The following is a 23,154-nucleotide window of genomic DNA, read 5'->3' as shown; positions in this document are numbered from 1 at the left end:
GCCGCGGTCGCCGTCTACGTCGACCTCCCACGCCTCCTCGCCCGAATCTGCGTCTCCAGCGCCGTCGACCAACCCGTCGCGAGCCCAGAGTGCACATCGCCATCCGTGGGTGCCTTGATGGCTTGGTCGATCTTCACCGTTGCGCTTCAGATCCACCTCTCCCAAAACCATATATGTTTTTTTTTTCTTCTAAAATTGCAATGGACATTTGCCGACATCTTACTACCGTGAGAAACTTCACACGAGATCCTAGTGCATCATTGACCATTTTGGCAATATTTTAGATACATTTTGTCATGTACAACAATACTTGTCCCCTTGCATTGGCAATTTTGAGTCAGATTTTCGCCATGGCATTTTTGTTACATTCTTGCAAATTTTCAGCTAACTACATGAGAACCTAATGCTTGCTCTAAGCCCCAAATGTTACGTGTGAAGTGGGCAACTGGGCATGGAAAATTTCTGAAAGAAATTCATATGGAAAATTCAAAACATGGCAGAAAATCATATGGCAAATTCAAAAACATGGCAGTTTTTGTTTAGTGAAACATGGTTTTTTTAGAGCAAATTGCATTCTTTTTATCACATGGCATTTTGTGCCGCGTGGTGGCTTGGCAAAACTATCATGCATCAATAAGTTGTTCTCACTTATTTTTGTTTTGAGATAGTATCAACTCATGAAAAGGTTTGGTTGCAAATGTTTTTGTACTAGGTATATGGCAAGTTCACATGTGCAAACAATGTCCACATGGCTAATTCCTAGAGTTTTGTCATGGGAAATAATGTTTTAACATGAAAATTTCCGAGTTTTTCTTAATGTTCACATGTGAAAAATAATTCTTTCACATTGGAAATTCATGCAGTTTGTTGGGGATATAACCCCACGATATAACCCGCCATATTGGGCCGGGTCATCCTCATGGCGGCTGAAGAGCAAGGCACAAGACGGACCGAGGCGCCCAGGTGCAAGACCAGTTGGGCGGCTCACAGAGTGGGCCGGCTTAGGGCCCAAATTCCGAAGACGACGGCTCATAGCCTCGAAGTCCAAGTCGCCAAGAGTTTCCTTACTTAGGGGACAAGGTAGAAACATACTAAGTCACGGATCGTAGTACGACCCGCACTCTTGTAAGCCCTGGGTCTCGACCTGTATATAAAGGTGAGCCCCATAGACAGATAGGACTGAGTTACAATCGATCAGTAGCTTGGTCAAGCGAATCCGCTCCCTTTTAATTGATCGTCCAGCAATAAGAAAACAAGCAGGAAGTAGGCTATTACCTCGATCATGAGGGGCCGAACCGGGGTAAATCTGTGTCTCTCAATTCCGATCAATCCCGACAAGCTAACCACCCGGTTGCGATGGCCTCATGACTAAGTCCTCACACTAGGCATCTGCCATGACAGAACCACGACAGTTGGTGCCCACCGTGGGGCCAGCGCATAGTGGTTTCGAGTTCTTGAAGGGCTCTTTCCTAGGGACCAAGGGACACGCCGTCGGCAGGATGATGAAGAGCCGCTGCGGCAAGCTCTACATCGACGACGCCGGTCGGGGCCCCGAGGCCGACTCAATCGAGTACGGGTACCGGGTCCCCTTCGGCAACATCCACGTCTTCATCGGCAAAATCGGCAGATCTGAACCTGAGCTGGACCTCTGCACCGACCTCGTTGAGCCGGCTCGGTGCGCGCATCCCGCCCAGATCCAGGCCGGCCGGAAGCATGTCTTCGTTGGTTTTACGCAGGGCGTGAAACTTGCGGGAAATTCCGCGTCTGGAGGAGAGACTCTCGTCTACTCAGATGGTGAATCCTCGACCGGGGAGACTGAGTCAATCTATCAGCTTGAAGACAACAGGCTTGGGGCTGTTCTGATTGCAGCAGTATTCCGGACCCCTATGAGTCGTCGTGCCGAGCCACCATCTTCATGGCAGGGACTATTGGGGAACGTAGCATGCAATTTCAAAAAAATTCCTACGATCACGCAAGATTTATCTAGGAGATGCATAGCAACGAGAGGGGGAGAGTGTGTCCACGTACCCTCGTAGACCGAAAGCGAAAGCGTTAGTATAACGTGGTTGATGTAGTCGAATGTCTTCGCGATCCAACCGATCTAGTACCGAACGTATGACACCTTCGAGTTCAGCACACGTTCAGCTCGATGATGTCCATCGAACTCTTGATCCAGCAGAGGGTCGAGGGAGAGTTTCATCAGCACGACGGCATGGTGACAGTGATGGTGATGTGATCCGCGCAGGGCTTCGCCTAAGCACTACGACGCTATGACCGGAGGAGTAAACTATGGAGGGGGGCACCGCACACGGCTAAGCTCCCTTGCCCCCGTATATAAAGGAGGGAAGGAGGAGGCCGGACACCAAGGGGCGCGCCAAGGGGGGGGTCCTACTAGGACTCCACTCCAAGTAGGATTCGCCCCCCTTTTTTCCTTCTCGTGGAGGGGAAAGAGGGAAGGAGAGGGAGAGAAAGAGGAAAACAGGAAAGGGGGCCGCGCCCCCTCCCCTTTGTCCAATTCGGACTCCCTTTGGGGGGCACCCTGCGGGCCCCCTCTCTTTCTCCCGTATGGACCATGAAGGCCCATTACTTCCCGGGGGGTTCCGGTAACCCCTCGGTACCCCGATAAATATCTGAAACGTCCCGAAACCATTCCGGTGTCTGAATACCTTCGTCCAATGTATCAATCTTTACCTCTCGACTATTTTGCGACTCCTCGCCATGTCCGTGATCTCATCTGGGACTCCGAACAATCTTCGGTCACCAAAACACATAACTCATAATACAAATCGTCATCGAACGTTAAGCGTGCGGACCCTACGGGTTCGAGAACTATGTAGACATGATCGAGACACATCTCCGATCAATAACCAACAGCGGAACCTAGATGTTCATATTGGTTCCTACATGTTCTACGAAGATCTTTATCGGTCAAACCGCAATAACAACATATGTCATTCCCTTTGTCATCGGTATGTTACTTGCCCGAGATTCGATCGTTGGTATCCTCATACCTAGTTCAATCTCCTTACCGGCAAGTCTCTTTACTCGTTCCATAATGCATCATCCCGTAACTAACTCATTAGTCACATTGCTTACAAGACTTATAGTGATGTGCATTACCGAGAGGGCCCAGTGATACCTCTTCGATACACGAAGTGACAAATCCTAATCTTGATCTATGCCAACTCAACAAACACCTTCGAAGACACCTGTAGAGCATCTTTATAATCACCCAATTACGTTGTGACGTTTGATAGCACACAAGGTGTTCCTCCGGTATTCAGGAGTTGCATAATCTCATAGTCAGAGGAATATGTATAAGTCATGAAGAAAGCAATAGCAATAAAACTTAACGATCATTATGCTAAGCTAACGGATGGGTCTTGTCCATCACATCATTCTCCTAATGATGTGATCCCGTTCATCAAATGACAAGACATGTCTATGGTTAGGAAACTTTACCATCTTTGATTAACGAGCTAGTCTAGTAGAGGCTTACTAGGGACACTGTGTTTTATCTATGTATCCACACATGTATCAAGTTTCCAGTTAATACAATTCTAGCATGAATAATAAACATTTATCATGATATAAGGAAATATAAAATAACAACTTTTTTATTGCCTCTAGGGCATATTTCCTTTAGTCTCCCACTTGCACTAGAGTCAATAATCTAGTTCACATCGCCATGTGATTTAACACTAATAGTTCACATCTTTATGTGATTAACACCCATAGTTCACATCGCCATGTGATCAACACCCAAAGGGTTTACTAGATTCAATATTCTAGTTCACATCGCTATGTGATTAACACCCAAAGAATACTAAGGTGTGATCATGTTTTGCTTGTGAGAGAAGTTTAGTCAACGGGTCTGCCACATTCTGATCTGTATGCATTTTGCAAATTTCTATGTCTACAATGCTCTGCACAGAGCTACTCTAGCTAATTGCTCCCACTTTCAATATGTATCCAGATTGAGACTCAGAGTCATCCAGATGGGTGTCAAAGCTTGTATCGACGTAACTCCTTACGACGAACTCTTTATCACCTCCATAACCGATAAATATCTCCTTAGTCTTCTAAGGATAATTTTGATCGTTGTCTAGTGATCTACTCCTGGATCACTATTGTACCCCTTTGCCAAACTCATGGCAAGGTACAATAGGTCTGGTATACAGCGTGGCATACTTTATAGAACCTATGGCTGAGGCATAGGGAATGACTTTCATTCTCTCTCTATCTTCTGCCGTGGTCAGGTTTTGAGTCTTACTCAACTTCATACCTTACAACTCAGGCAAGAACTCCTTCTTTGACTGATCCATTTTGAATTCCTTCAAAATCTTATCAAGGTATGTACTCATGGAAAGTCTTATCAAGCGTCTTGATCTATCTCTATAGATCTTGATGCCCAATATGTAAGCAGCTTCACCAAGGTCTTTCTTTGAAAAACTCCTTTCAAACACTCCTTTATGCTTTCCAGAAAATTCTACATCATTTCCGATAAACAATATGTCATTCACATATACTTATCAGAAAGGCTGTAGTGCTCCCACTCACTTTCTTGTAAATACAGGCTTCACCACAAGTCTGTATAAAACCATATGCTTTGATCACCTTATCAAAGCGTATATTCCAACTCCGAGATGCTTGCACCAGTCCATAGATGGATCGCTGGAGTTTGCACACTTTGTTAGCACCTTTAGGATTGACAAAACCTTCTGGTTGCATCATATATAACTCTTCTTTAAGAAATCCATTAAGGAATGCAATTTTGACATCCATTTGCCAGATTTCATAAAATGTGGCAATTGCTAACATGATTCGGACAGACTTAAGCATCACTCTGAGTGAGAAAATCTCATCATAGTCAACACCTTGAACTTGTCAAAAACCTTTTTCGATAAGTCTGGCTTTGTAGATAGTAACACTACTATCAGCGTCCGTCTTCCTCTTAAGATCCATTTATTCTCAATGGCTTGCCGATCATCAGGCAAGTCAACCAAAGTCCATACTTTGTTCTCATACATGCATCCTATCTCAGATTTCATGGCCTCAAGCCATTTTGCGGAATCTGGGCTCATCATCGCTTCCTCATAGTTCGTAGGTTCATCATGGTCTAGTAACATGACTTGCAGAACAGGATTACCGTACCACTCTGGTGCGGAACGTGCTCTGGTTGACCTACGAGGTTTGGTGGTAACTTGATCTGAAGTTTCATGATCATTATCATTAGCTTCCTCTCTAGTTGGTGTAGGCATCACGGGAACAGATTTCTCTGATGAGCTACTTTCCAAATTGAGAGAAGGTACAATTACCTCATCAAGTTCTACTTTCCTCCCACTCACTTCTTTCGAGAGAAACTCCTCCAGAAAGGATCCATTCTTAGCAACAAAGATCTTGCCTTCGGATCTGTGATAGAAGGTGTACCCAATAGTTTCTTTTGGGTATCCTATGAAGATGCACTTCTCCGATTCGGGTTCGAGCTTATCAGACTAAAGCTTTTTAACATAAGCATCGCAACCCCAAATTTTAAGAAATGACAGCTTAGGTTTCTTGCCAAACCACAGTTCATACGGTGTCGTCTCAACGGATTTAGATGGTGCCCTTTTTAACGTGAATGCAGCTGTCTCTAATACATAACCCCAAAATGATGGTGGTAAATCGGTAAGAGACATCATAGATCGCACCATATCTAATAAAGTACGGTTAGGACGTTCGGACACACCATTACGCCGTGGTGTTCCAGGTGGTGTGAGTTGTGAAACTATTTCACATTGTTTTAAATGAAGGCCAAACTCGTAACTCAAATATTCACCTCCGCGATCAGATCGTAGAAACTTTATTTTTTTTGTTACAATGATTCTCTACTTCACTCTGAAATTCTTTGAACTTTCAAATGTTTCAAACTTGTGTTTCATTAAGTAGATATACCCATATCTGCTTAAATCATCTGTGAAGGTTAGAAAATAACGATACCCGTCGCGAGCCTCAAAAACTCATCGGACCGCATACATCGGTATGTATTACTTCCAATAAGTCAGTGGCTCGCTCCATTGTTTCGGAGAACAGAGTCTTAGTCATCTTGCCCATGAGGCATGGTTTGCAAGCATCAAAAGATTCATAATCAAGTGATTCCAAAAGTCCATCCGCATGGAGTTTCTTCATGCGCTTTACACCAATATGACCTAAACGGCAGTGCCATAAATATGTTGCACTATCATTATCAACTTTGCATCTTTTGGCATCAATATTATGAATATGTGTATCATTACGATCGAGATTCAATAAACCATTCACATTGGGTGTTTGACCATAGAAGGTTTTATTCATGTAAATAGAAAAACAATTATTCTCTGACTTAAATGAATAACTGTATTGCAATAAACATGATCAAATCATATTTATGCTCAACGCAAACACCAAATAACATATATTTAGGTTCAACACTAATCCCAAAGGTAGAGGGAGTGTGCGCTGGTGATCTTATCAACCTTGGAATCACTTCCAACACACATCATCACCTTGTCCTTAACTAGTCTCTATTCATTTTGCAACTCCTGTTTTGAGTTACTAATCCTAGCAACTGAACCGATATCAAATATCCAGGGGTTACTATGAACACTAGTAAAGTACACATCAATAACATGTATATCAAATATACCTTTGTTCACTTTGTCATCCTTCTTATCCGCCAAGTATCTAGGGCAGTTCCACTTCCAGTGACCATTTCCTTTGCAGTAGAAGCACTCAGTTTTAGGCTTGAGTCTAGCTTTGGGCTTCGTCATGGGAGTGACAACTTGCTTGCCATTCTTCTTGAAGTTCCCTTTCTTTCCCTTGCCCTTTTTATTGAAACTAGTGGTCTTGTTAATCATCAACACTTGATGGTCTTTCTTGATTTCTACCTTCGCCAATTTCAGCATCGCGAAGAGCTCGGGAATCATTTTCGTCATCCCTTGCAAATTATAGTTCATCACAAAGTTCTAGTAGCTTCGTGATAGTGACTAGAGAATTCTGTCAATCACTATTTTATTTGGAAGATTAACTCCCATTTGATTCAAGCGATTGTAGTACAGACATTCTGAGTACATACTCACTAGCTGAGCTTTTCTCCTCCATTTTGTAGGCAAAGTACTTGTCAGAGGTCTCATACCTCTCGACATGGGCATGAGTCTGAAATACCAATTTCAACTCTTGGAACATCTCATATGCTCCGTGGTGTTTCAAAACATTTTTGAAGTCTCGATTCTAGCCGTAAAGCATGGTGCACTATCAAGTAGTCATCATACCGAGCTTGCAAAATGTTCATAACATCTGCATCTGCTCCCGCAACAGGTTCGTCGCCTAGTGGTGCATCAAGGACATAATTCTTCTGTGCAACAATGAGGATAATCCTGAGATCACGGACCCAGTCCGCATCATTGCTACTATCATCTTTCAACTTAGTTTACTCTAGGAACATATCAAAAATAAAATAGGAGAGCTATACACGAGCTATTGATCTACAACATAGATATGCAAATACTATCAGGACTAAGTTCATGAAAATTAAGTTCAATTAATCATATTACTTAAGAACTCCCACTTAGATAGACATCCCTCGAGTCATCTAAATGATCACGTGATCCATATCAACTAAACCATGTCCGATCATCACGTGAGATGGAGTAGTTTTCAATGGTGAACATCTCTATGTTGATCATATCTACTATATGATTCACGTTCGACCTTTCGGTCTCAGTGTTCCGAGGCCATGTCTGTACATGCTAGGCTCATCAAGTTTAACCCGAGTATTCCACATGTGCAAAACTGTCTTGCACCCGTTGTATGTGAACGTCAATCTTATCACACCCGATCATCACGTGGTGTCTCGGAACGACGAACTGTCGCAACGGTGCATACTCAGGGAGAACACTTATACCTTGAAATTTAGTGAGGGATCATCTTATAATGCTACCACTGTACTAAGCAAAATAAGATGCATAGAAGATAAACATCACATGCAATCAAAATATGTGACATGATATGGCCATCACCATCTTGTGCCTGTGATCTCCATCTACAAAGCACCGTCATGATCTCCATCATCACCGGCTTGACAACTTGATCTCCATCGTAGCGTCGTTGTCGTCTCGCCAACTATTGCTTCTACAACTATCGCTAACACATGGTGATAAAGTAAAGCAATTACATGGCGATTGCATTTCATACAATAAAGCGACAACCATAAGGCTCTTGCCAGTTGCCGATAACTTTTACAAAACATGATCATCTCATACAATAACATATATCACATCATGTCTTGACCATATCACATCACAACATGCCCTGCAAAAACAAGTTAGACGTCCTCTACTTTGTTGTTGCAAGTGTTACGTGGCGGCTACGGGCTTCTAGTAAGAACCGTTCTTACCTACGCATCAAAACCACAACGATTTTTTGTCAAGTGTGCTGTTTTAACCTTCAACAAGGACCGGCCGCAGTCAAATTCGATTCAACTAAAGTTGGCGAAACAGACACCCGCCAGCCACCTTTATGCAAAACAAGTTGCATGTCTGTCAGTGGAACCGGTCTCATGAACGTGGTCATGTAAGGTTGGTCCGGGCCGCTTCATCCAACAATACCGCCGAATCAAAATAAGACATTGGTGGTAAGCAGTATGACTATGATCACCCACAACTCTTTGTGTTCTACTCGTGCATATCATCTACGCATAGACCTGGCTCGGATGCCACTGTTGGGGAACGTAGCATGCAATTCCAAAAAAAATCCTACGATCACGCAAGATCTATCTAGGAGATGCATAGGAGCGAGAGGGGGAGAGTGTGTCCACGTACCCTCGTAGACCGAAAGCGGAAGCGTTAGTATAACGCGGTTGATGTAGTCGAACATCTTCGTGATCCAACCGATCTAGTACCGAACCTATGGCACCTCCGAGTTCAGCACACGTTCAGCTCGATGATGTCCCTCGAACTCTTGATCCAGCAGAGGGTCGAGGGAGAGTTTCATCAGCACGACGACGTGGTGATGGTGATGGTGATGTGATCCGCGCATGGCTTCGCCTAAGCACTACGACGCTATGACCGGAGGAGTAAACTGTGGAGGGGGGCACCACACATGGCTAAGAGAATAATTGTTGTGCTTTGGGGTGCTCCCCTGCCCCTGTATATAAAGGAGGGGAGGAGGAAGCCGGCCACCAAGGGGCGCGCCAAGGGGGGGAGTCCTACTAGGACTCCACTCCTAGTAGGATTCGCCCCCCCCCCTTTTTCCTTCTCATGGAGGGGGAAAGAGGGAAGGAGAGGGAGAGAAAGAGGGAAAGAGGAAAGGGGGCCGCGCCCCCTCCCCTTTGTCCAATCCGGACTCCCTTGGGGGGGAGGCCACCCTGCGGGCTACCCTCTCTTTCTCCCCTATGGCCCATGAAGGCCCATTACTTCTCGGGGGGTTTCCAGTAACCCCTCGGTACCCCGATAAATATCTGAAACATCCCGAAACCATTCCGGTGTCCGAATACCTTCGTCCAATATATCAATCTTTACCTCTCGACTATTTCGAGAGTCCTCGTCACGTCCGTGATCTCATCCGGGACTCCGAACAATCTTCGGTCACCAAAACACATAACTCATAATACAAATCATCATCGAACGTTAAGCGTGCGGACCCTATGGGTTCGAGAACTATGTAGACATGATCAAGACATATCTCCGATCAATAACCAACAGCGGAACCTGGATGCTCATATTGGTTCCTACATATTCTATGAAGATCTTTATCGGTCAAACCGCAATAACAACATACGTCATTCCCTTTGTCTCAGTATGTTAGTTTCCCGAGATTCGATCGTTGGTATCCTCATACCTAGTTCAATCTCGTTACCGGCAAGTCTCCTTACTCGTTCCGTAATGCATCATCCCATAACTAACTCATAGTCACATTGCTTGCAAGGCTTATAGTGATGTGCTTTACCGAGAGGGCCCAGAGATACCTCTCCGATACACGGAGTGACAAATCCTAATCTTGATCTATGCCAACCCAACAAACACCTTCGGAGACACCTGTAGAGCATCTTTATAATCACACAGTCACGTTGTGACGTTTGATAGCACACAAGGTGTTCCTCCAGTATTCGGGAGGTGCATAATCTCATAGTCAGAGGAATATGTATAAGTCATGAAGAAAGCAATAGCAATAAAATTTAATGATCATTATGCTAAGCTAACGGATAGGTCTTGTCCATCACATCATTCTCCTAATGTTGTGATACCGTTCATCAAATGACAACACATGTCTATGATTAAGAAACTTAACCATATTTAGTTAACGAGCTAGTCTAGTAGAGGCTTAGTAGGGACACTGTGTTTTGTCTATGTATCCACACATGTATCAAGTTTCCGGTTAATACAATTCTAGCATGAATAATAAACATTTATCATGATATAAGGAAATATAAAATAACAACTTTATTATTGCCTCTAGGGCATATTTCCTTCAGGGATGGCGCCGGCTCTCAATTCTACGGCGACCGAAGCGACAGCAACGACTGACCCTTAAGCATCCGGCTCAGCCAGGCCTCCGGCTCAAATTCTATCTGAGTTGATGACCACCCTAACGACCTTGCTGGCAACCAAGGTCACTGCGGAAAATCGGGGAGAGCGCAATGCGGAGATTGCAAAACTTCGGGAGCAGATGCCCAACGCCCAGGAGGACATCAATGCTGAAAACACCCGGACGGCCGAGTTGCAAGCTCAGATCAATATAGAGAAGGAGCTTCTGAGGACGGAGGCTTGGTGTCTAAACATTGAGCAGAACGCGTCCAACGCGGTTCATCAGCGGAGACACCGGAGCCGTTTACCTCCAAGTTATGAGCCCGCCTGTTTGTTCGACACGCCAGGGGAAGGTCCAAGTATTCCAGGAGCACCGGTTATACCCCAATTAACCTCTAATGCACCAGGGAGAAGAGTAGCGGCGCGGCCGCTCCAGCCAGAGCCGGCCCCCGACCCTCGCCTTGTTTGGACACCCCACCACATTTTTCCAACACCGTCGGGTCACTTCTCCAACCCGGTGGATAACATGGTAGCAGCGGCAACCCGGCTTGCTATGATTCCTATCACGGGTGAGTCACCGATCGCAGTTGAAACCCGGAACGCCATTGAACTGTTCCAGACGGCGATTGCTTAGCAGGCTAATTACTACTACAGTCGACATCTTGTACATTCGACGCTGCTGCCGAGTCGTAGCTACAGCCGACATGCTGAGTCGCCGGCGGTTTCAAGCAATGAACGACGCATAGGCACAAGCCATAGGCACAGCCGACATGCTGAGTCGCCGGACATCTGTCATGGCATATATTGTTTTTTCAACATGGCAAATTTGTTACTTTGTGTTGAACAAACTTTTGTTCCAATGCTTGTCATGTGTAAATTTCATTATAGGTAGCATGGCATTTTTACTTCTTTAGACCATGGCATTCTAACTTGTTAGACCTTGTCATTTTTATTGTTAAGATGATGGCAGTTTTCATTATTAATAATAGGATGACAATTGTATTAATAAGAGGAACGCAGTTTAATAATTAATAACATTATATTTTTATAATTAAGAACATAATATTTTAATAGTTAATAACATGACATTTTTATTAACAGCATAACATTTTTGTTAGTAACATGGCAGTTTTAATAAATAATATCATGACATTTCTTAAATATGAGGGTGGCATTTTTATAATTAACATGACATTCTATTAGCTAATAACATGATATTTTTATTAATAACATGGCATTTTTAAATAATAGGATGACATTTCTATAATTAACAACATGGCATTTTAATAGTTAATAACATGGCTTTTTTTGTTAGTAATAGGATGTTGTTTTATACCTGATAACATGGAATTTTAATAATTAACAACATGCCATTTTTTTTAATTAGAGGATGGTAGTTTTATTTACTAAGAGTATGGCATTTTAACAATTAATAACGTGGCATTTTTTTAATAATAGGATGGCAGGATTTTTCAATAACATGGCATTTTTAATATTAGGTTCAGACCCATAAATGGCATTTTTTTTTCCACAAGCATGATATTTTCATTTTTTTTTGTAAGAGCATGGCATTTTTATGTTAAAGAGCATGTCATTTTTACATAGATCATGGCTTTTCTTCTTTTTTTGCGCATGGCATTTTTTGTTAGAAAGAACATGGCATTTTTTTAGCATATAGCGGTATTTTTAATTTTGTATGGAATTTTTTAGGTACAAAAATCACAGCCGATTTTTGTGTGTATATAAGAGTTTTTTATTGAAAAAAATAGATATGGCAAATTTGTACAAATTGGGCATTTTTTAGGTACAAACTGGAATTTTTTCCGGCCCAACTAGAGCATAGTGCGAGATGGAAGCTTACTATTCGAGAGGACCGTAGCGACGAGACCTCCTCTTCAGCGCCCTAAGCGCCGGTTCCGGGCGCTCGCAGCAGCGTCGCGTGGGCCGGCCCAGCTAGCAGCCTCGCGTTCGCTCTATCCCATGGCAATGCTGTTGCGTTCGTTCGTTTTTTTTTGTTCGTCCCTTCATTCACAAACCTGAAAAGCACATGGATAAAAACAAATATGAATTCGAAAACAGTTCATGAATTTGAAAAGTTCGTCAATTCTAAAACAAAAAGTTCATCAATTTTGAAACACATTTCACAAGAATTTGGAAAAAATTATCGATTTTGAAAAAAGTTCATTGAATTCGAAAAAAATCATCAAATTTGGAAAAGGTACATCCAATTTTAAAAGGAAGTTCATCAAATTTGGAAAAGGTTCATCAAATTTGAAAAAAAAAATCATTGGATTTGAAAAAAAGTTCATCAAAATGATGAAAAGTTTATCAATTTTAAAAGTTCATTGAAATTTGAAAAAAGGTTCATCAAAATTTGGAAAAAGTTCACTGATTTAAAAAAAACAAATTTGAAAATCTCATCAATTTTCAGAAAAGAATCATGAAGAAAAAAGTTTCTCGAACTTGATAAAAGAAAGGAAAAAAAGCGAAAAAAAGGAAAAAGAAGAAGAAGAAGAAGAAGAGAGGCAACAAGTGGGAAAACACATGCATCTAATCACAACAAGTCAAGTAGTCTGTTGGTTGACGAGTCGTACCCTTAAACTGAACGTCGCGCGAACGAAACCCAGTACTGCTGCACTTTGTGCTGCTAGCCACTGTGTTAGGCTCGTGTTTGTTGATATATATGTGGGGTGACTGTTATTAACGTGAAACATGAAACAAGCCGCGCTTTCCTCACTGTTTATTCTTCGTTTTATTTTCAGTTTCTTTGTTTTTCTTCGTGTTTTCTCTCTTTTCATTGTTTTTTTTTCTTTTCTTTCCTTTTTGTTGTCTTTCTTTAGTTTTTTCCTTCTCCATTTTTTGTTTGGCTTTCTTTTTTCTTCTCCATTTTTGGTTTTTCTTTTTCTTATGTTTGTTTTTTGTTTTCACTACATTTTTGTATATGTCAAAAACATTTTTTTAATAAGTGATCACATTTTTTGTATACACGTTCAACCTTGTCCGAACGCTTATTCACTTCAATAACTTGCTTTACATATGGATCAACCATGACCCAACTCATGAACTCACATGAGCTTAACTTTTTTTTTGCGGGAACACCATGAGCTTAACTTCAAGTCATATCTAAATTTATTCTCTTTAACCATTCTCTCAAGACATCGACCCTTCATGGCATAACTCATAAGCCCAACCATGGTAACCTTTGAATGCTCATATCTCATTGTTCACATATATACCGGCAGCAATTGAGATTCCATCCCTCATGAAGGTGTTGCTATCGAAGACCCTCGTCCGCGTGGTGTCATGAAATGATTAGTGTGGATACAATCATTGTTGCAGTACGCCGATTGCGTATTTGATTTTTTTTTTGCTCTTTCTCTTTTTACTCGCCTACACATAACTTTGGTCTTATATGACTTTGCTATTTGTCGACGTGTTTTCTTATGTATGTGTGGTGTGTGCATCCTAACTATATGGAGACCAAATTTTTACCCATTTTTTTTTTGTTTGAAAGATCCAGCTTCACACTGGCTTTTCATTGATTTAGCATAGGGAGAGTACAAAAGCAAGCCTGATCAAGTGATCAGGATAGAGCTACGGATGCACCAACAAGCTGGTGATCCCGCGAAAAAATGAGGCTGCGTGACTAACTTCTCACGTTGGGTCCCCGAACGGGGTCGCTATGCATTTAGCACCAGCAAGGCGCCATTGCTCCATGTCGCTGCGGACTCGATCGATCACCCGCCGAGTGCATGGCGTGTGCCCACGGAAAGTGCACCCGTTTCTTTCTAGCCAAATGTGCCACGCCACCGCCATCAGAATGGAGCGCTGCCCCTTGAAAGTTCCCGACGCCGCCCCGTCCAGCTTTCCCTTGATGATCTGCGTGGTTGTGCGCCCTGACGTCCCGTCCTCGGGCCGCAAGGCAGAGCATCCCTCCCAAGTCGCCACCTGAGACCATACGTCCTTGGCAAATGGGCATTCCCAGAAGAGGTGAATGGAAGATTCTAGGCTTCGGTTGCAGAGCGCGCAGAAGTATCGGTTCTCCCATCCCCGTCGCTGCAGCCTGTCGAGGGTCTGGTGATCGGTGAGGGGGTGATCGGCGAATTGTATGTCATAAGCTGAGCTCGCCGAGTACTCCGGCCCGCCTCCTGCTTGTTTACCCATTGTGTTTGTGTATTCTTGATGCTCCGTTTTAAGCCAATAAAATTCACCTTTTGTCGAAAAAAGGTCGAGGCAATAGTACGACATCTATCTGCCACGAGCCCACAATCCAAGGCAAGCTATACATTTCTGAAGCCATTATAACTGCTGAGGAGCAAGTTATTATCATGCCAAGGGCCTCAAAACTCACACACAAAAAGGCAAAGCTCGTCACATGAACATAAAGCTCAAAGTGTCTAGCTTAGCCATATGAATTATGATAATGCACGTCATCATGTGTCCTTGTTGGTACCTCCAATGGTTGCCAGAGTGATGCCTCCGCTCCACTCTGCCGGTATACAACAACCAAACACCAGTATATCTCCTGTTAGCTCTACCCCGTCTATCGCTTCGCCGCCAAATGGAAGCGGCATCGTGAGCCGATTAGTCAGTGCCGAAGTAGCGATCGCCGTATTCACCCAGCCCTGGCACGACACGGTAATCCTGGTTCAATCCGGCGTCGATCTCCGATGTTACGATCTTCACATCAGGGAATCGCTTGCAGACACAATGGATTCCTTCAGGAGCCTGTTTGTGGAATGCCGTAAACAAGCTAACCGAAAATAAGGGAACAGGTACTGGGTGGTAACTAAGCTAGTAGATGGGCTAGACAACTTTACCGAGATAAGATTAAGAAACATGATGTGGTCCTCTGGAACTCCTGTACTTCTAAGAAGCTGTATAGCTTGATTTGCTGAGTTACCTGTCAGAAACAAAGTATACTAGAACTTTAGTCATGCGAGTAACCAACCTCTATTAGTTCTAAATTTGAAATGCAAACAGAACGATCAAGAAAAGATTAGAACGATATGTAACACTAACCAGTACCGAGCACAGGATCCATAAGTAGAACATGCCGTTCAGCAATATCACTGGGCAGCTTGTTGTATATGAGCTGGACACAGAAGTAAGGTTTATTCACAAAAACCGCAGTAGTGAACTATTTTCAAGAACATTTTCAATGGAAGTACATTTAAAGAACACTCAACTTGTTGTCCGTTGTCTCCAACACGATGTATTAGGATTTTACCTATTTTTATCCCCTTACAACAAGCACGCAAAGCATTCTCCATGCTTTCACCACTGCAGTGAAACATATATATCATTCTAACATGTGCAGGAAAATACTACCAAAGATGTATTGCATGAGTAATTTAACTGAAAATGAATAACTAGGGAAAAGGAAGAAGGCGGGGGCATTGCATGTAAGTTTAAATCAGCACTCGTTGTTCCTACTAGCTAGCAGTATAGCATCAGTTAATAGTGATTAACGTCTGTTACTGACTTATAGTACTGTAATTGATGGAATGGAACACAAGTAGGGAGATATGTACCGGGATTGAAAATTCAATTCTAAGGACATATAATACAGGATAACTGAACTACTGTGTAAAGAGAAATCGCAAACGAGTCAAAATTTGACACATTATTTGCATCACTGAACTATTGCGCATTTTTAACAACTGTCTATAGAGTGCAGAAAGATCCATATAATAGCTTACGTACACGTATAGCGAATTATTGAGGCTAGATGACAGTTTAAATCAAAAGGAGCTACATGGAAGCTGCATATGCTAGAATATGGTGGTACCTAAAATTCCAGCCTTTTTTTTGAAACGGACATAACCCCTTTCCATTAACCGAATAACGGAAATTAAAATTCCAGCCTTTTAAACTATAAGATTTTAAAAATGGGGCATACCTTCGAACAATCGACACTCCACAGAGCTTCTTGCAGAAATCAACTCCTGAATAAATAGATCCTGGACAAAAAGCATAAATAATCATGATGTTAGTGTACAGAAATTTCATTCTTTGTTCTATTACCGAATATGAATGAGTACACAGGGCCTTGCGTTAACAGAAATACACAGTTGACAGTTGTATGAAGTAAATAAGGCAAACAACCAACAATCTTTAGAAGTCCCAGGCTTCCAGAAAATTATTTCGTGAATACAAATTGGACAAGTACAAGTTTAATTTCATAAATTGAGGGGATAAGCTCTTATCTCCACGCAAGCTCTGTCAACCAATGACGACATGGATCGGTATTTTTGAAATTATAAAGGGGCTATTCTGTGTTTATTCACCTGGTTTCTGTATAACAAACCAGTCACCTTTTTCTAAATGGAAAGGCAGAGCACCTGCCATGTTCCTGAAAAAAGGGTGGCTATTCCAGCTCTCCAACCATAATTTAAACAGATATATGGAATTAAGTTATTTGACTGAAGCATGGCAACTAATTTCCTAGAAAACAGTTAACAAAAGGGGTGCATGAGACAACGGAACCAGTGATGTACCTGTAGGTGTAACGACCTGCTTCTCTGTAAATGGCAAATTCCCCAGACCATGCTCAACAACCTAGCAAGATATTTCCATACCAGTAACACTTAGTAAACAGTCGACTACATTTATGAACTATGCAGCTCAACTTTGCTACTGGACTGAAGGAATTTATCTAAGAAAGGACAAAGAGGCACGGGTTACGAGAAATAAGACCATTACCAAACGAATCAGCCGATCTGAATAGAAGACAAAATCAGGAGTCGTAATATCCCGGTCACGAATGAGGGTATGCATTCCCCGTATCTGTCCAGATAAATTTTTAATAGCTCAAGTTTGGAAATCTAAGTACCAGTATAAATCTGAAAGAGCAACAGTTACAATAAATATACCTGGAAAGTTGTCTGAACTACACAAACATTTGGATATAATTTGCATAAGTCGTGCTGTCCAAGTTTTGTACGAATATGTTGCGCAATTAAATCAATGGCAACATGGTTATCTCCTCCTCGTGGTATGATCACATCAGCATACTTCTTGGAAGGCAGGATAAAATCATCAAAGGCGGGCTTCACAAACCTCCCGTACTAATTATTTCATCAAAAATTGTGTTAAAATGGGTAATGACATGCCATGTGTATCTCAATGATGGCATGCATATATATACTTCATTTCTTTCATGCGGCATATTTGTACTAAGCACAGTGATTAAGGGGGGGAATGGTAGAATGATAGGTGAAGAGTTGGAGACGACAATGATATACCTGTGTAGTGTAATGGGTATAAGAAGATTATAGTCTGTTGAAAGGTTTACTCATAGATACTGAAGAGAGATGGCCGCATGATAGAGAAATGATAATTTAAATTGCATGCAGACCTTATAGTTTGAAACAGCAGGATACTGTATGCCTTATGCGTTGAAGCTTAGGGAGTTAATATACTTCGAATAGAACAAGGCTAAGAGATCCAAAAGTGAAGCAGACGAGACTGGTGGTAGAATTACCTGCTCAAGCACTGAGAGAACATCTCTACCTCTTTCAACTGTATCACGCCTTATTCTTCGAGCAAGCCTAATATCAGCATCTAAACCGATCCATAATGGTCAACAGAAGAAAGGGTGAGCGGTCAAATAATAGCTATAAACATGACTAACGAAACAAAACGACAAGACACTCAGAGCATGCAATGCCTCCAATATTGTAGCCATGATGTAATGAATCATATATGCAACCAAATACAACAGCAACAAACCTGTGTCAACGAAAATTTTCATGTCCATCAAGTCACGCACCCTTTGATCATGAAAAACCAAAATGCCCTCCAGAATGATGACATCTGATACATTGACCTAACAAAAAAGTCGATGATCTATTCATAAGAGGAATTATAGACCTACTTAACAATCACAACCATTTGATTTGGCATCAAACAGAGCACCAACAACACTAGACATCATTGTTCAACACAAGCTCTCGTGTTCTTCTACAGATTAACAATAAAAGAGCTGGGGCCATGGTGATACAGCAGATCATTAGCAACTTCGTAAATTGTAGCTTTTACTAAAATTGAGGTAGTAAAACAATAATGTCTTAGATATATGCCTTTCATGTCATCAATTTTCATCTCTTTTTTGCAGGTTATCAGTTTTCATCTCATCCAGATATTCTACAGAAAACATGTGTGCACAAATTTACTCACCAATGACTACATTCACAAAGGCATTATCACTTTCACATAAATGGTTGATTATGCAGTCGGTTATTACCTTTCTAAAGCTCTCAGAGCATCGTCGATGATTCTTGAAATCATATATCGGAATATTAACAGACTGTCCACTCTTTAGTTTTCCCATGCACTCCAGAAGTTGATCAGTATCAAATGCATCTGCAAGCAAGAAAATAAAATCTTATCCTTATGTAAAAAGTAAAGTGGATTCAAACCCCGCGGTAAAAAGAAGGCATAGATTTTCGTCACATCAAGTACCAGGGTGATCAAAGTTGTACTCTTCCACATGTTCAGATTCCTCCTCAGTTAAACCGCGGTAGAACGAATCCTGCAAAGTTGCAACCGAAGCTTAGTTATACCTGCTCCTGGGATGCTTGGAAATAGGTTTCTGCAATTGGTGGTGTACCATTATGTGTTTTAACAGTTGGATCAGATTTAACAGGAAAAAGGATGCGTTTCGGAAACGCTATACGGGGTATGACGACCAGTACACTGACAGCTAGGTAACGGAGGATCCAATTCCCCGAACAAAAGTACTAGTAGTAGTAAGAGTTGGAATCATTTACTAGTCATTAATGTGCGCCATCACGAGAGTACACGATTCCAACTCCACCCACTGATGCTCTAATAAAATTGAACAACGTCACAAGCTCTACACGAACATATGGGCATCGCAGAGCAGCACCACTAACGGAGAAAAAAAAAGACAGAGCACCACAATTTCGTTTCTGATATGAAATGGAACAGGGGCGCGGCCCTTTTGTTCTGAAAAAAAAGAAGCACAATTCGACGGGAACGAGCAGCAGCTGACCTGGTTGACGAGCACGACGCGGTGGTCGTGCAGCTGCTGGATGATCATGTCGCACACCGTCGTCTTCCCCGACGCCGTTCCGCCGCACACCCCTTTGAAAACGCACCAAAGAAAAAAAAACTAAGACAAAACCAAAACGGAGAAACTGCAGGAGAGAGCCGCGGAGGGGAACCGTACCGATCACGAACGGCTGCCTGGGCGCGGGGGATGCGAGCCCGCTGGGCGCGTCGGCCGCGCCGTTGCAGGTGGCGGAGGAGGGCGAGGAGGGGAGGGAGGAGGAGGAGGAGAGGCGGCGCAAGTCGCGGCGGAGGCCGCTGAAGTGGGCCCCCACCGCCGAGTCCAGTACGTCCTCCATCGGTCAGCTCCGCGGGCAGGGCGTGGTCGCCGGCGCGGGCGTGGGCGTGGCGAGCTGGCGATCGCTGTGGCGAGCTCGGAGGTTTTGACACGGGGATGGGGCGGGTTTTGGGTGGGGGAGGGAGGACGGGGACGTGGTGGTGGCCTGGTGGGGGGCGAAAGGACGCTGTGTGGAGCCGGCTTTGCGTGCACCCGCGAGGCGGCTGGACTCCGTGGACGCGGAGGCGGGCCGGGTCTCTGGACGGCGTACCAAGAAGCGGTGCACGGAGGGTCGGGCGGCGGGCGGAAGAGGAGGAGCATATTTCTCCGTGCGAAATTGCTGTGCATACGATGAACAGTGCGCGCCGGGGAATATGTGGGGTAGATTCTGTTTTTTCTGCGCCTCGCAGCTGCTGGTCCTCTCCTGTTGGTTCGCAGCAGGGGAAAATAAAGGGATTGCTGGTCCTGTTTGGTGTTCCGAATTTGCTCTCCTTTCATTTATTTCCCTGGTTTCCATTTCTACTCGTACCAAAGTTTGTGCGTGTGCTTTCAATGGAGGCTTGCAAGTTGCATTACTCGATGCATCCATGTTTGACCGACCTATACGCTCCTGCCTTGGTTTGATCGATGCGGTTGTCTGTAGCCATTGTTGCGTTGCAGGCTTGCAGCGGCATCGTGGTTCGTGGAGCAATGCTCTCCTGTTCCAGCCAGTAAACAACGACTTGCCCTTTTTATTGGGACTGCAGACGCTGTGGGGCATCGTGTTTTGACCCTTTTTCAAAGGATCTGACCCCGTTTAAAAATATTTCGAAATCTGACCCTTTTGCCTACCTGGCGATAGGATCATATAGCCTACCGCCGAGACCAGCAGCGGTAGCAAACTTGTCCACGTCAGCAACGATAACGGCCTCCGTGCCCCCTCCGTCACACCCTACCGCCGCTCCACCCGGCGGTAGGTTGTCTGAACCAACCGCCGGAGTCTTTGGCGGTAGGGTGTGGGCATATATAAACCGCGGGCCGGCCGCCCCCACCCCCTTCTCCCCCCACCCAGCCGCCCCCCACCACGAAGAACAGAGCAGTTGCTCCAACTCGCCCTCTCTCATCCCCTCCACTCCCCCTCCGATCTTCTTCGTTTCTTGACGGATTTTGCGGGTCGAGATGGCCCCGAAGAAAGAAAAGTAAGCTCTTTCTATCCCTCCAATAAGTTTTAATCAAACACCTTTCGATTCGTCGCATTATTCGATTCAAATCACTCCTATTTGGAAAAAAAATTAACCCTAGGATTGATTTAGGTTGATTCTAGATGTTATATTGTGTTAGATATGAACTATATTGAATAGTTGGTATGGTTGTGTTAAGATGAACCCTAGTTCATAATTGATTTGAATGGTTTTTTTATATGATGGATGATGCATGTTTCTATGCTATGATGCAAGTATTGGATGTAGTGTATGATGAATATTGAAGATGAATATTTGATATATTTGTTATATGTAGTGTATGAATCCTCAAGATGAACCCTAGTTCATTTTTTTTGTTTTTTAACAAAAAATGAGATTATGCATGTTGGATGTTGTTGGAGAAATATGTGTTATGATGCATTGAAACCATGGTGATTGCATCTTCATAAAAGTATTTTATTTAGTTGTTGATATATGTATTGTATTTAGTTCATGTTCATAATAATCTTGATATATGATTATTCAAAGATTGAACTCATAGGTTCTGTTGGATGTGATTAATTTTTGTTATGCATCGATATGTTTCGTAGTTAATGTTGAACCCTAATTCATGTTGAAAAATCTTTTGATATGCTTATGCAATTCTTTTAGGAGGCCACCTCTTGCGGACGACATCGGCACGAAGTACACAATGCTTGACCCTAGGTCCGACAAGCGTCACCGTGCCCGTTTCATTGAGAATGGAGTGGTAATTACCATTTTAAACCAAATCTTTCGAATTGATGAAAACAAGTTGCTAACTATTATGTCCATGCTAATTATGCTTTGGTTATTGATTTTCACAGATGTTGCCGCCACTGTGGATGAGGGCTCACAAGACGACGGTTAAGATGGAGTACGACGATCGGTACGCATCATTCTTCAGGAGAGCCCGACTATTGGGTTTTGTCCTGCAGTTCAAGCGTAAGCCGCCGACGCTCGTTCACTCAGCTCTCACGGCTTTGATCGACCGGTGGCGGCCAGAGATGCACAGCTTTCATCTTCCATGCGGGGAGATGACCGTGACCCTCGAGGATTGGGCGATGATTACGGCACTACCGCTCGAGGCTCGTCCTCTCACAGGAAGAGTGGAGAGGGCGAACTGGCACGAGAGGGTTGTCAGCCTCATCGGTGACTGCCCCCCCCCCGCTAAGAGCAACCGGACTTCCGGCATACCGCTGCCATGGCTCCTCGAGCACCGGAGCAAGTGCCCGGAAGATGCTGAGCCCCGGGTGGTGGAGCAGTACGCCAGGGCCTACCTGTGGTACATTCTCACGGAGGTAGTGTTTCCGGACTGCTCCGGGAACTCTGCCCTATGGATGTATCTCGACTTCCTAAAGGACTGGGATGCGGGCTACAGCTGGGGGGCCGCCGGACTCGCCTACCTATACCGTTCGGTAAGTGAATATCACTTTCTTTCAAATATCAGACGTGTGTTGCTTTACATTTTGACATCTTATCATTTATACTTGGTTTGTAGCTTGACGACGCGACCCAGAGAGCGGAAGTCACGTCCGGTATGTGTGGATGTGTATGGGGCCTCTCCATTTGGATGTGGGAGCGAATCCCGGTGGACCGTCCGGAGAAGATGCGCTCGCGTGCATGGACGGACTATGGCGGAGATGACGAAGATGATCGGTACCCGACCGTCGTATACGCTTGGGACGTGATGCGTGTCTACACGGGCGAATCGAAGGCCTTGTACAAGGTCTTCAGCAACGAGCTTGATGCTCTCACGCCTTTCCAGGTATAAGAACTACATTTTCACTTGAGCTTACCATTGTTTCGATAACACTTTCACTTGAGCTTACCATTGTTTGGTTATAGGTTACTTGGCGGCCGTATAGTGATGATCGAGAGTGGGGGTTCGAGCTGAACAACATGTGCAAGCAGGACCGGCTTCTCTTCCGGTGCATCGTGCCCATGATTTGTGTCTATGCCGTGGAGTACCACTTGCCACAGCGCGTTGCCGCACAATTTAGTAAGGCGCAACACACACCACCAGCCGGCCACGATACCGGTGGCTACGACCTACACCAGT

The 23,154-nt window shown here is 43.7% G+C and overlaps 1 protein-coding gene across 2 annotated transcripts; it reads right to left on the bottom strand.

Moving 5' to 3' along the window:
* Positions 1–14,814: 14,814 nt before the first annotated feature.
* On the bottom strand, positions 14,815–20,214 carry LOC123166086 (uridine kinase-like protein 2, chloroplastic). 2 transcript variants are annotated; one of them, XM_044583851.1, is made up of 14 exons: positions 19,738–20,190; positions 19,561–19,652; positions 19,008–19,077; positions 18,790–18,908; positions 18,276–18,372; positions 18,028–18,107; positions 17,417–17,611; positions 17,247–17,330; positions 17,042–17,102; positions 16,444–16,504; positions 15,731–15,824; positions 15,564–15,636; positions 15,362–15,444; positions 14,815–15,269 (listed from the first exon to the last, which is right to left on the bottom strand). In XM_044583851.1, exons 1-14 carry the CDS (start codon positions 19,913–19,915, stop codon positions 15,126–15,128), a joined length of 1,431 nt encoding a protein of 476 aa, XP_044439786.1. In that variant the 5' UTR covers positions 19,916–20,190; the 3' UTR covers positions 14,815–15,125. The 2 variants fall into 2 exon arrangements, with proteins under 2 accessions (XP_044439786.1, XP_044439787.1); XM_044583852.1 differs by lacking the exons at positions 14,815–15,269; positions 15,362–15,444; positions 15,564–15,636 and having other exon boundaries at positions 15,656–15,824; positions 17,417–17,557; positions 19,738–20,214.
* Positions 20,215–23,154: the final 2,940 nt, after the last annotated feature.

The sequence above is a fragment of the Triticum aestivum genome, chromosome 7D (assembly GCF_018294505.1).
Source record: "Triticum aestivum cultivar Chinese Spring chromosome 7D, IWGSC CS RefSeq v2.1, whole genome shotgun sequence".
In the NCBI taxonomy this organism is placed as follows: domain Eukaryota; kingdom Viridiplantae; phylum Streptophyta; class Magnoliopsida; order Poales; family Poaceae; genus Triticum; species Triticum aestivum.
This window is presented reverse-complemented; position numbering and strand designations above follow the sequence as displayed.